Below are 14724 nucleotides of genomic sequence, written 5' to 3' on the forward strand. Positions count from 1 at the left end.
ATACTATATACCATATACACTTCATCATGATTCAATTCCTTGTTATTTTGCAGAACATGTCCTTCTTCAAAAGAAGAGGGAGGAGTCATTAACTTTCCCATGGTCAACTTATGAGCCAAAAGCACCAAAAAGGAAACTAAATTCATATTAATTTTCCACAATAACCACACTTATATTCTTTTCTTCAATGCATTAACCCTCTCATTTTTCTTGCCTAATAATAAACAAACAAATCAGACCCCACAAAACCCAATCACAATAAATGCTCTTCATTCACACAATCTCACACCCTCTTACAACTCTCTAATCCCATAATTCCACCCAACCCTCTCTATTCATCTATATATGTTCACAATATATTGCAACCTGCATCAACCAAACCCTTCAACACTTTCCACCTTCAGAATTGTTCATATCATGAGTTTTCATGATACACCAAACACAGGACTTGGTCTTGCTCTTGGCCTTGCTCTTGTTACCTTCCATGATCAATCAGAGAGTTGCATGAAGAGTGATGACACCCCCTTGAGAGAAAGCCACAAGATCAGAGGGGTGGAGAATCCATCAAAATGTAACAAGAAATACCCTTCACTTACATTAGGACCACCAGAAGATGATGATGAAGTCAAAAATGATCAACCAAGTTCAAAAACGGAGTCCTATGAATATTTTCCTCCCCAAGTTTCTTCTCCTAGTGTTGTGTCTTCATTCTCCAACTCCTCTAGCATCAAAAGGGAGAGAGAACATGCCTTGGGAGAAGAATTTGAGGTAGAAATAGAGAAAGTTCCAACAAGGGTATGTGATGCTGATGAAGATGGTAACCCCAGGAAGAAACTTAGACTCACCAAAGAACAATCAGCAATCTTGGAAGAAAACTTCAGACAGCATTCTACTCTCAATCCGGTACTATAAACTGATATAAACTGATAAGACAGCTATACATTATCAGTTCATATCCTATTTTTTTTAGAATATATTATATAATATGATTGATAATTTAGTTTGTTTTTGTACTTCTTTTAGATCTTAATGTTTAGAAATCATTGTTTAGAAATGATTCTTCTGTGCACTAAACTTTTCTTAACATGATGATTAATTCCCTTTGTCATTTTCCTCAGAAGCAAAAGCAAGAATTGGCAATCAGTCTGAATCTGCGAACGAGACAAGTAGAGGTGTGGTTTCAGAACAGGAGAGCCAGGTAATCTACCTTACTTTACTTTTCTTTATCTTGTTTTTCTGAAATTAGAACTAAGTGTTTATATAATTATATTTCTTAAATAATATTTATCATTCCATATAAATTACTGTTTAAAAGAAAATTAAAAAAACTATTGTTTAAAAAATATTTATTACAAAAATGGATCAATATATACACCAACAGTAATTAAAGAAAGTTATTTCTCTTTTCATCTTTTATAAATTTTTTTAATTTAAACACACTAATAAATAAATTTTTATTGCTCTTGGAGTAAAATAACTTCCCCTCATTTATTATATATATTGTTTAAAAAATCAAATATATATTTTCGTTCAATATATGAGGAAAGATCAAATAGAAAAGAGTTTTCATTTTTACTTGTCATCTTCTTTTAATCTAATCACTAAGTAATTTTTTATGAAAATAAAAAAAGAAAGTTATTCTGAGAGTGTGTGTATAAAGATAAGGGATAAGTTACTTCTATGAAAATTATTTCCTATTTTAATATTTCTTAGTCTAATGGTTTGAAATAATGAGTACTTTTAAGTAACCGTACATCATTTAATACATATACAATGAAGAAATAGAAATCAATTTTATAAAACAAAATAATTAGTTGTTATAGTGACTAAATTAAAAATTATTTTAAGGAGTAAATAAATTTTTGATTTCTAAATTAGTTTTTATTATTGTTAAATGGTTTCTAATTAACAACCAATGATTTTACTACCAAATTTAGAAACTAAATAATTAGTAGTTAAAATTTTGGTAGCTAATTAGATACTAATTTAAAAACTATTTAACAATAATAGAAAATAATTTAGAAACTATTTCTTTTTAGTTTCTAAAATGATTTCTAATTTAGTTACTATTACAACTAATTATTTTAGTTTCTAAAAATTGGTTTGTATTTGATGATTTTCTTGTAATAATATCTTTGCATTATTCATTAATATAAATTTTAGTGGATATTATAATTAATCTAGTGGATAAAATGGAATAATAATCATTAAGTAAAAAGATTAATTAAATTAGATTTTGTTATATATGCATTTAATCTTATTGTAAACTTCATTGATGATTGTATGATTATTGTTTACTCTCTAAAATGTAATTTGATGGATTGGTTAATGAATTTTGAGCCAATATTTTATCTAGAGATGCTATTTGAAGTTTTCTTCTTCATTTTTTTTCATTTCTAACATAATTTTATGCACAGGACTAAGCTAAAGCAAACTGAGTCAGATTGTGACCTATTAAAGAAGTGTTGTGACACTCTGACAGAAGAAAACAAGAGGCTGCAAAAGGAGCTTCAAGAACTGAAGTCAATGCAAGCAATGCCAGTGCCTCTTTACATGCAGATTCCAGCAGCCACACTTTCCTTATGCCCTTCTTGTGAGAGAATTTGTGGGACTAAAAGTGATGATGAGAACACCAATACTTCTACATTACTTTTTGCTTCAAAAACACATCATCATAACTTTCACAAAAGTAACTATCCATTCTCCCACTCTCCATCTGCAGCATGCTGATTATGATTAATTATGATTATAGAACAAGAAAATTATTAAATACTAATTAAATTTAGATATAAAAAATAATTAGTTATCATATCAATTAAATTAGATATTATTTTATAGACTAAATAATTATTTATATTTAAAATGTTTTTTAATATTAATAAAAATTTATAAAATAATTTTTAAATTGGTATCTAAATTAGTTATCAAGGTTTTAGCCACTAAAATTTTAGATTATAAATTAGTCTCTAAAAGACTAAAATAGATCAATTTAAAATATAAAGTAAGAAGTAGCTAAAACCTTGATAATTAATGATTAAATACCAATTTAAAAAATATTTTATAAATTTTTATTGATAATAGAAACTATTTTAGATATTAATAATTTTTTTAGTTTATAAAATGATTTTTAATTTAATTAAATGATAACTAATTATTTTGATATCTTAAATTAATTTTTATTTAATAATTTTCTTATAGTGTTATATATTAAATGGAGGTTTCTTCTTTAGTGATGATGTATAATTCGTAGAAATACAAATATATAGTTTGATAATTAGAATGTAATTAAAGATAATATAGGTGATTAATATTAGAGATCAATCCTTCCACATGCTTTCTTCTAATGTATGCACGTGGTTGATTATATATATATATACTTCAAAAGTAGCTAAAGAGATAAATTCATACAGAGATTTTTCTAATATGTTGTAATTTAATTTATATATTTAAGGTGTTTATGGTTTGTGGTTGTATTATATATATGACGAACAATGTATAAGGATCAATCATCATATTGAATGGTACGAACTATTTGCTCACGACCAGAGACTGAATAATCTAAGGTAAAGAAAGACAACGTTAAACGGAAGTTGCTTTAAAGATTTTTCCGTACAAGTTTGTCATCTCATTTCAATAATTTTTTTTTAATTTCAATAATTTTTTTAATTTCTAATATATAATTATAAGAGTTTGATCTTATCTTTAATGTATTAATTTTTTTAGATATCTTGAATACATTTAATATTCCTAAAAGGCTATAATAATATAAATAACAATTTTTGTTTATTTTTCCGTTTCAATATAACTATTTACAAAATAAGGAATACAGTAAACAAAACATTGTTTTTATAAATAATTATTAGTAAATATAATAAATGTAAGAAAATCAAACTAAATAAATGTTTAGTTTTCATTCTACTATAGTAGAGTATATTATGAGTATGTATATTATGCATGTGTATTATGTGTGTTATATCAAGAGAATAAAAGGAATGTGTTATTTGGATATATAAAATGAACTTTAATGTATGATAATTGAGTGATTCGTGGGTTAGAAGATCCTTTACTTACTATAATAGAATTGACGATCACTCTAATCAGTTTGACTTTAGTGATTTGAACAACACAACTAATAAGGTATTGAGGCGTGTTTAGATAGTTGTCACATTCAAGATTTTGGAAACATAGAAACAAAGTCTTATTTAAAAGGAGTAGGGATGGACCACGAGAAAATTTTTACAATGACACAAATTAAGGTCGATACATAGATAAAATATTATATATAATAACACTATCTTTTCTTATTCTTACTGATGCCTAAATCTATTTGAATGTTTGAAGTTTGTTAAGTGAGACTAATGTCAATAAAGGGATGTCTAATAAGAGTTTTAAATTAATTGATGAAAGACAATGGGTCACATAGGCCTTTTCAATGGGATTTTATAATTTTTTCTTGGATATGCCTTTGTTTTTGTCATCTTAACCTGTGTAGGTTAAGGAAACAAATATCTTTATTAATCCTCTGCAAGTCAAAATCCGATGTGATTCCTGTTGATGCTTTAATTTCTGTGACAGTTGAAAAGGAAATTATCATTGGAAGGGGTTTGTAACATATTCTTCATCTAATGTCCTCGTCACTAAGTTGTTCTCATATTGGGGTGACTTACAATTTAATTGAGGTTTATGGTGTGTGTAAGTATATCTTCTCTACATTCCTGAGAAGTTTGCAGGTCAATGTAACCTTTAAGAGGCCTCTTCGAGTGGGGTTTATTATGGTATCTTACAAATTGTTTAGTGAATATTTTGTTGGAGTGATGTTGTGAATTCTTAGTTGTAATTTTTGAGAAAAACTAGTCTTTTTGATTAGGAAGTGCTACATGTCGACCACTATTGAAGGGTATTGATTACATTTTTGTCCTCTTGTGAATCATGTACAACTATTATTGTATTTTTGTAAAAGGGTTGGAGTACCCTTAGTACTCTCATTTAATATATTTTTTATTATTGGTAAAAATGAGTATGTATATTAGTAAAGTCCATAACATACTTGTTTTTATATGGTTAAATGTTAACTTTTGTTTTGGATTTTATTGTTATAGTAGTTATTGTTGGAGATCCCACATCGACTAGAGATTAGAGCATTTCATTGTATATATGTGGGTACAATCCTCACCCCATTGAGCCGGTTTTATGGGGTTGAGTTAGGCTTAAAGTCCACTTCGTAACATGGTATCAGAGCATGTTTTCGAGCCTATCCTAGCGAGTATTTGTTGGGCCTATCGTGTCACCCGCTATCGGGCCGCTATCGGACCACCCATAATATATAGTCCCACGCACGAGCTTCTATCTATCACTCTCGGCATGAGGGGGGTGTGTTGGAGATCCCACATCGACTAGAGATAAGGACATTTCATAATATATAAATGGGTGCAAATCTCACCCCATTGAGCCGGTTTTATGGGGTTGGGTTAGGCTTAAAGTCCACTTCGTAACAGTTATCGATGGAAAAGGCATGATTAAGGCGTAAACTATGTAGATACATAAGGTAAAAGGAGAAATAAACTTGAAAGTAGATGCTAAAATTCGCTTTTATTTTCTCAAGATGACTATGAAAAACTTATTGTTAATAAAGACTTATCACATGACACATTAGATGGTGATTTGTTGATTTGTCCATGGCTTGATCAACTTAACCTTTACTTAGGCATAATTGATGCAACTCATAACAACTTTTTTCTTAGCAATTGTCTCATTGAGAATCGAGCTCGTGACTTTGACTAAAATACCAATAGTTAGATCAAATACTTATTACTAGTTATTGTTGATAGTTAAGGACCAATTTTTAAAAACGTAGCAACTTAAACGTTACAATTAGATCATGACTTGACTCACATAATCTCTATCAGAAAATAATTGATATAACTTGCAACAACATATTCATGAGTCTCACCTCCTTTACACAACCTCCTCTTATACAACAACATGATAAATTCAACGAGGAATAATCTATTAAATTTTATGTTTTATAATATTAATAAATACAAAATAATATTTATGTATCTAAACTATGTTAAATTATATATATTATTCTTGTTGAAAGTTTGATTGAAAAATGCTTTGATATAATACATATTTATTACAACTGAACATGTTAATAAACATGAACAATCATATCTACTGTGATTTATCACTCTCTCGCATTGGTCCTTATAGTAAAAACTATTTTTTATTACTTTGTTCTCCTTTTGTATAGAAAAAAAAGCACATTCAAAAGCATGAAAGTTAAACCTAATCCATAATTATATAAAACATTTTGTCTTAGTTTATTGTAATGCTCAAATTTAGAAAAGTAATAACGTATTTCTTAAAAGCTTTAAGGAGGAGGTAGTAAAAATACATTATCATTTCTTTTAAAATAAGTTACACTCAGCACATTTATTATAAACTAGTTAAAAGTTAAATAAATAAATGAATTATACACTAAATATAAGATATCATTTTACGTGGGACGAATGAAAAAGTGAAAGCAGTGGAAAGTTATTAAATAAATTTATTATTAAATCTAAACAGTTGCCATGTGTAGGATATCCATAAACCAATCTACCAAGTTCTAATGCACACATGAAGTTTTATTTGGTACTATTCAACAAAGTGAATTATTTTAAAAACTATATTATTTTACTCATTTGTGATTTAAGTGCTTAGAGACCAAATCAAATGATTAGTAATTAAACTTCAATTTGGTAGCTGAGATACATACCTTACAATTCTTTACTAAAAGCAAAAATGAAGTGCATTTTCCTCTTTAACTATATTATAGCAATATTTAAATTTAAGCAAAACATGCAACCTTTCATCATCAAAAACTTGTCCAAACACAGGATAATATAGTTTAACTCACTCCCGAGACATGACCTCGTCGAACAACACAAACTAATAGAATATATTAGGATGTTTGGAAGAGTATATTTTTCCTTTCGTATGAGAAATGATAAACCAGAAAGATGTCACTAATTTTACTGAGTAAGAGAACAATATATTATTGGAATTATTATCATTAGACATATTAGTACAAAGTATATTGATTATAATTTAATTAATCAGTTTACATTGTTATTATTGTTCTTACAAGTTCTAATTGTAAGATTTATATTATATTGGATAATATAGGTTTTTTGTAATGTTTAATGAAGTAGATATATTTTAAACTTTTCGTATAAGAATTGATTCTTTTAAATGTTTCCTTTTATTTATTTATTCTTTGTTAATAAAAAAATCAAATATTCATTAATATTTTTAAATATGTTTTTTATGTGAATATTATTTTTACTTCATATAATACTACAAGAACATCATGATATAGAAATCAATTTTAGAGACAAAAAATAATTAGTTGTTACATTGACTAAATTAGAGACCATTTTAGGGACTAAATAAATTTTTGGTTTCTAAATTAATTTCTATTATTGTTAAATGGTTTCTAAATTGGTATATAATTAGCAATCAAGGTTTTTCTACCAAATTTAGAATCTAAATAATTGGTAGTTAAAACATTGGTTGTTAATTAGATACCAATTTAGAAACTATTTAATAATAATAAAAACTAATTTAGAAACCAATTTTTTTTTAGTTTCTAAAATGGTCTTTAGTTTAGTTACTATTGCAACTAATTATTCTAGTCTCTAAAAAATGATTTTTATTTGATGATTTTCTTGTAGTGTAAGGATTACTCTGATTTAATGAAGTGGTGACAGAAGAAAAAAATCAAAAATAGATTTATCTTACAATATTGGAAAGGTTTTCGGTAAATTTACTTAGCTTATGGAATAATTTATAATTTCTATAGTTTTTTATTATAATATGCATTTGTAAGATTCAAAAATATGTTTATAAGACTGAGTTAAATTTAAATTTTAAGATCATATAAACAAATTTCTTTTTAATTGGAGAATATTGGAAAAAAATTAGCAACTTATAGCATGATGAGGTCATCATAATGAGCAATATTAAAGTAGTAGTAGAATTCAAAATGTTAAGACTTTTGAGATGGATATGATTGGCTTGACGGTTGTGATGCCTCCTCCATTAAATATTTAGTGATGGTGTGGTCCCAGCTATTCTTCCTTCTCTTAACACATAATTGTTGCATTAGACATGTACAATTTCATGAAGATTCTGCACTTGTTATCGAGTTTTTACTTATTTGTCTCATGTTTGAGGTGAACTCTAATATATGTTTAAATTAATTTTTTAATAGTTGAAAGTCATAAATACTATTAATATATTTTTATTTAATTTTTATTAATTTATTTATAGAGTTATGTTGAATTATCATGGAGATAATTTGGATTAGTATAGATAAAATGGTTAACTTTGTATTAATCTAACATCAATTACGTTTTAATTAGAAATTAATCTTATTGTTAATTAATCATTGTATCAAATTCTCAATATGTGTGTTTGAAAATATTCCTAATATCTTTATGTAATTTTTTTCAAACTTTTATGGTAAAAATCTCAGTCGCGTATAATCAGAAAGTTGGTTTTTATTTAGTAATGTTTTTCACTAAGTGTATAGAAAATAGGGTTTGTTTATTAGAAAGAAATACATGTTATTGAAACTCTTTTTAATTCAAGTGAATCTTATTCCACTCTCTAGCTTGAGATGAAGGATTTTTCACCCTCATAAATTTAGGTGGAATAAAATATTTTTAAGATTTCTAATCTTCAATCAACACATATATCACTAAATTTATATAGTAAAACTTTATTTTCTAATAATGTCTTTTAGTCAATGAGTGAGAATGTAAAGGGTTATCTACAAAATTGACAACTAATTAATATGCTAAGGTAGGTTAAAAGATTTCTCATAATTTGAAGAAATACTAATAAAATATAATGAGAACATGTTCATTTTCTTTCTCTCAATTTCGTCCATTTTATACTTTTAAGTAGAACACCGTTTATTTTTTCAAAAATATAATAATGAAAGAAATAAAAAGTGTGAAGATATATTAAAAATGCAGCAAAATGGCGTGCGAAACAGCAATTATAATGATGAGCAGCATGTTCTTGCAATGGCGAAGGACATGCACCATTGCAACATCCTTGTTCCAAAAGGAAGAGACTCTTTTAGTTTTAGTGTGTTTGGGTCCCATCAATTGTGATTAATATTACGTGGAGTTAGGTGAGGTTGGAGTATGCATTTGTAACCTTCTGTGTTTCATTATGGACCAAAAATATGCGAGAACAATGGTTGTCATTACAAGTATATACAATGTTGGCAAACATTATCTTTGTTCATTCAAGACCTAATGAGTTTTGTCTCTTTAATAAGATATCATATATTCAAGTTTTGTTAATGGAAGAACAACATGATTGAGAAGAGAGACTTTTTTTAAAAATAGTCAGATGTTTTCAAAGATTATTCATCAGTACAATTAATAAATATTTTGTACTAATAAGTTATAAAAAAATTATAAAACTTTTTCCCTAATGGAAATATTGAAAGGAAGTAGATAATTTAAAAAGAAGAAAAAATATTCGTATTTCTTCCTTTTTGACACTTTTATCTTACCCTTCATCTTTAAATATAATTTGAATTTGAAATATATATATATATATATATATATATATATATTTGTTAACCAAAATAATCAACAAACACTACCCAGAAAATCATCAAATAGAAATCAATTTTTAGAAACCAAAATAATTAGTTGCAATATTAACTAAATTAGATATCATTTTAGAAATTAAAAAAAATTGGTTTCTAAATTAGTTTCTATTAAATAGTTTATAAATTAGTATCTAATTAGCTACCAAGGTTTTAACTACCAATTATTTAGATTATAAATTTGGTATCAAAGAACTTGGTTGCTAATTAGATACCAATTTAGAAACCATTTAATAATAACATAAATTAATTTTGAAACCAAAAATTTATTTAGTCCCTAAAATGGTCTCTAATTTAGTCACTATACCAAATAATTTAGATTTCAATTTTTTATTTTTTTAGTGAAGGATTACTTTGTTAATGTGGAAATGTATTCTAATGATTAAATAAAGGACTTATTTATTGATTTTAATAGTGTTTGGAAGTTTAATAGCGCAAGTAATCTCATAAATATATTTATTCAAATATCAAAATAAATTAAATAAACTCCTTGAAATTTAAATATTTTAAGAAAATTTTAAATATTACAATTATGTATTTAATTTAATGAATAACCGTGAAATATATATTTAAATTAGTTTTCATTTTACCTCGGAGATAAATTATAATTATAAAAAAAAATTATAAAAAATTGAATGAAAGTATTTTTGTGCACAATTTTTTGGATGAAGAGAAGGGGATGATCAGGTTGATATAAAACTCAGTATATGTTATTTGAAGGTATTTTCTCACAGATAATTTTTTTCTGAAATGCTATTTGTTTTTTCGAAACTATTAAAGTATTTAAAATTTAAAATAAATTATTTTATGATACTGAATACAATTTTAAAATTATGGTTAAAAACTAAAATTTAAATTGAACTGTAATTTTTTTTTTAAATAATCATCATAAAAAATTCGCTTAAGATATACAAAAGAAAGAACTTATTTATATAATTAATTATAATAATGAAATAATCTTTTCAAAAAATTCAGGCACATAATCATTCTTAAATGGATGTGTTTTAATTAGAGTATTTACCAAATATTGTATTTTTATTGCATTTATTAAGTAGTGGAGGAGATCTGCCCCACTAGAAACTAACATGATAAGCCACCATACTGGATCAGATAAAGTTTTATTTTATTAGATATTACAAATTGTAATTATAATATTGAAAACCCTTTATGGTATATATATATATATATATATATATATAGAGAGAGAGAGAGAGAGAGAGAGAGATAAATATTTGATGACACAATAATATATAAAAAAATCTTTTATTGTCTATTACTTTAAACAAATAATATAATTTTGAATAAATATTTAAAAATGTATTACCTTTCATCATTTAATTTATTTCTATGCTATTATTGTTTATTGTATTTAAAAGTTCATTATCTTATATTAAAACTAGTATTTTTTTTAAAACAATCAAATTATATAATTTTATTAATGTAATAATTTTAAATATAATTTCTGTATGTTTTGAGTTTTGATTTGTTTTCTTGTTAAAAAATTAAACACGTGTTAAACGCCCATTATATATTGATTTATTATAGATAATTGAAATTTCATTTAACGTAAGCTTACAAATTATTATTAGGTAAAAAAGACTGACAACTATCATATTTTTTTTAAATTGATGTGAAAGAAGTAAAAAAAACAGTGACCAATTTCAATCCATTAAAAGTAATATATAAAAAATATCTTATAGTATAATAGTACTATTTTTATTTTTCCGCTGATAAAAAAAACTACTTTTATTTTCAAATTTTGGATCTAAAACCACTCTACCTCCTTGCACTAGATGATATAGAGGGGGTGATGAACGATAACATATAAAATGTTTTTTATTTTTTATTTTCAATATTAATTCTATATTTTTTATTAAATTTAAAAATATTTTAAAACTTTATTTAAATTTTAATTTTTTTTGTAAATCTAAACATTTTTAATTGAAATATTTTATTAAAGAATTTTGTTCTATTAATTACTTCCGAGTTTTTCATTGAATTTCTCTTGTTTGATTTTGTGGTTACTTGAGTTGGAGTGACCATTATTTTGTATTATTCATTATGTTTGTAAATATTTCAAATCATAGATAAATCTCTTTGTTAAATAGTTCATCAACATTTCAAACTATTGTGTTGTGTTTGGATCTCTTTATTGTTGTTCACGTAGAAAGAAGATTGAGGAGTGTCGTTCCTTTTTGTTTAGATTTGTGGTTATGCAGGCGAGTGTGAGCGTGGATTTACAAGGGTGCTTGTTTTCGGATCCTCCTTATGAATAGAGAAAGGAGAACAAATGAAATGAAAGCCAAATAGATCATATGAATATTATTGAAATACCCTTTATTATTGTGCATGCATGTGAAGTCTAGTTGAAGTGAGACATGTAGAAACTTGGATACAAAAGGTGAGTAAAATCGATTAGCATATAACATAAAGATTATGTATGTTGTATTAGTTCAAAATCGATTCCCAAATATTACATACTAACTCCAGAATCAATTGTGTATTTTTTAATTCAAAATCGATTTACATGCATTACATTCTGAGTTGAAAATGGATTGTGTATGTTGTTTAAGTACAAAATTGATTTGCATGCAAGCAAAAATCGATTTTGTTGAGTATGAAGAGTTGAAAATCAATTTTGTGACGCGTTTAAGTGTATGCATAAGCATGATTTAGTTTTTCAGTGCTATTTACGATTTGTATTTATTTAAGATTTTAAATATTTTAAGAGTTTTATATGTTTCATATTTGTATTTAGATAAAACATTAATATTTAATATTTGTATTTATTTAAAATTTTGAATATTTTAAAAGATTTATGTATTTTAGGAATTTATATATTTTATATTTTTATTTAAATAGGACTTTAAATATTTAGGATTTATATTTATTTAGAATTTTGAATATTTTATATTTTTTTATATGTTTTAGTTTTTATTTAAATTAAAAATTAAATATTTAAGGTTTATATTTATTTAAGATTTTGAATATTTTAAAAATTTTATATATTTCAAATTTTATTTAAATAAAACATAATAATTTATAGAATTTAAAACCAACTCAAATATACACATAAATCACTCATGTTTTATTATTTATAAAAAAATTTATTACAAAATTAAAATTATAAACTTACATTTAATATCTTTTAACAAAATTATAAATCTGCTATCAATATCACATCACTCACAAATTTCAATCAATTTTACTCACTTATCTACTCTAACATTAATCAATCCAAACACACTCACTTTTTTTATACGATCCTCGTAAATTTTCACACAATCTTTTCTCAGTACAAACACAACTTTAAAGATACCAGATTAGCCGTAAGTACGGTTTTCAAAACATAAAACCATGTTTTATCAACATTTGAGGGGTGGTGTTATCATTTGAACGTGAATTCGTAACTGCATACTCTTGTAAAATTTAGAACACATGCACTACCATATGATAAGTGATGTAAGAATTTAGATTATGAACAAATCTGATATATCTGGATAAGTTTATGATAATTGTTGTGATTATCAAGTTTTTGATGTGTAGCAATTGTCTATATTGGTCGGCGGAACAAGACCAATCATTCGATCAGCCACTGACAACGATAATTAATAACAAAAAAATGTTGCGTGTTCCTTTTATTGGATCGCATGCAGCAACCAGGTTTATCTTTTCACAGGATACAAATTATTTTATTTGCATTCTATGCTTGGTGACAAGAATTAGGTAACTTTTCCACGTAATCTTGTGCAAATGTGTCCGACAATTTCCATCGCATGTTTATTAATAAATTAAATCCAAAGCTACTTTAAACTCATCATGCAAAAAGTCACCAAAATTATGCAGAATCTCTTCCCTTTTCACATTTATGGTAGTTTAGTTAGTCCAAACATAATTAGGTGCTAATGACAAATCAAATTATACTTTATTATTTTATTAATTTATAATTAGAGATAAATAAACATGTTGGTAGTTATTTATTTGGATAAAAATACTGATTTCGAAAGCCAAAATAAATTTGCTCTTATCATTTTTTCCCTTATCTCATAAATTTGAACTCTATGTATATGTTCATAAGCTGATTGGCCACATAAACAAAACCATACGTCTACACAACATTGAAAGGGTAGGTTAAGTTAGGGTAGTGAATGTGGTACACACACTTAGTTGTATATTTTATTACTTAATTATCAGTGTGTTACGAATTTTATTACTAATTTTGTATATATATTTTACTACATTTTTTGTTCTATTAAATTTCTAATGCAGTGATGGCATGCCATGAAAAATTGTAAAATAAAAGTCAAATGATAATGTTTTTGAAGAAATTGGTGAAGAAATATTTTTGTTTTGTTTTTAACACTAAAAAAAATAATATCTTCTTATGGAAATTAAAATAATATTATTGAAAGTAATTTATATAATTTTTTAGTACATAATTCGAAGAAGTTATTTACATAATTTACACTTATAGTAGCCTTCAAATTAATTTTGTATGTTTTGTACCTATCCCATTTCACAACCTAACAACATATATGTATTTCTTCCTTACTTTTCATTTGTTGTGTCAAACCTAATAATAACAATAACAAAATCAAGTTCATAACCAACCCTACAAACTTATTCAAGTAAGTCTTATCGCGAAAAAAACATCTATACAAAGTTATTCCTACAATAAAATCACTTCTTCAAATTATAATACACTAAACATGAATGAAATGAAATATTATTCATCTCATATGTCGTAAAGTTGGTACCATAGTCCCCTTCAATCAATTCATGTTCATGCACAAATTCATTAAGTCTTCCATACTGCGCATCATTTCTACTCGATCAAATCTTTCTGTAAACAATATAACCTCCATGTCCATACTTCCACCTTCATTAATAAAACATAAATTTCCATTTTATTCTAATTTTCATTAAAATTCACACAATTTTGAAAATTAAAAACAACATTCAATTTCCCTTATGGATTGGATAATCCGTATTTCATTCGATAATTAAAAAATAACTTTTAGATTGGATAATCCGTAACTCATTTGATG

At 25.6% G+C, this 14724-nt stretch overlaps 1 protein-coding gene across 1 annotated transcript; it reads left to right on the plus strand.

The window, feature by feature from the left end:
* Nucleotides 1-278: 278 nt before the first annotated feature.
* LOC137816597 (homeobox-leucine zipper protein HAT22-like) lies at nt 279-3539 on the plus strand. Its single transcript, XM_068619794.1, has 3 exons — nt 279-903; nt 1119-1198; nt 2418-3539. Exons 1-3 carry the CDS (start codon nt 346-348, stop codon nt 2728-2730), a joined length of 951 nt encoding a protein of 316 aa, XP_068475895.1. The 5' UTR covers nt 279-345; the 3' UTR covers nt 2731-3539.
* The last annotated feature ends 11185 nt before the right edge of the window (nt 3540-14724 follow it).

Source organism: Phaseolus vulgaris, chromosome 1 (genome assembly GCF_000499845.2).
Source record: "Phaseolus vulgaris cultivar G19833 chromosome 1, P. vulgaris v2.0, whole genome shotgun sequence".
Taxonomy (NCBI): domain Eukaryota; kingdom Viridiplantae; phylum Streptophyta; class Magnoliopsida; order Fabales; family Fabaceae; genus Phaseolus; species Phaseolus vulgaris.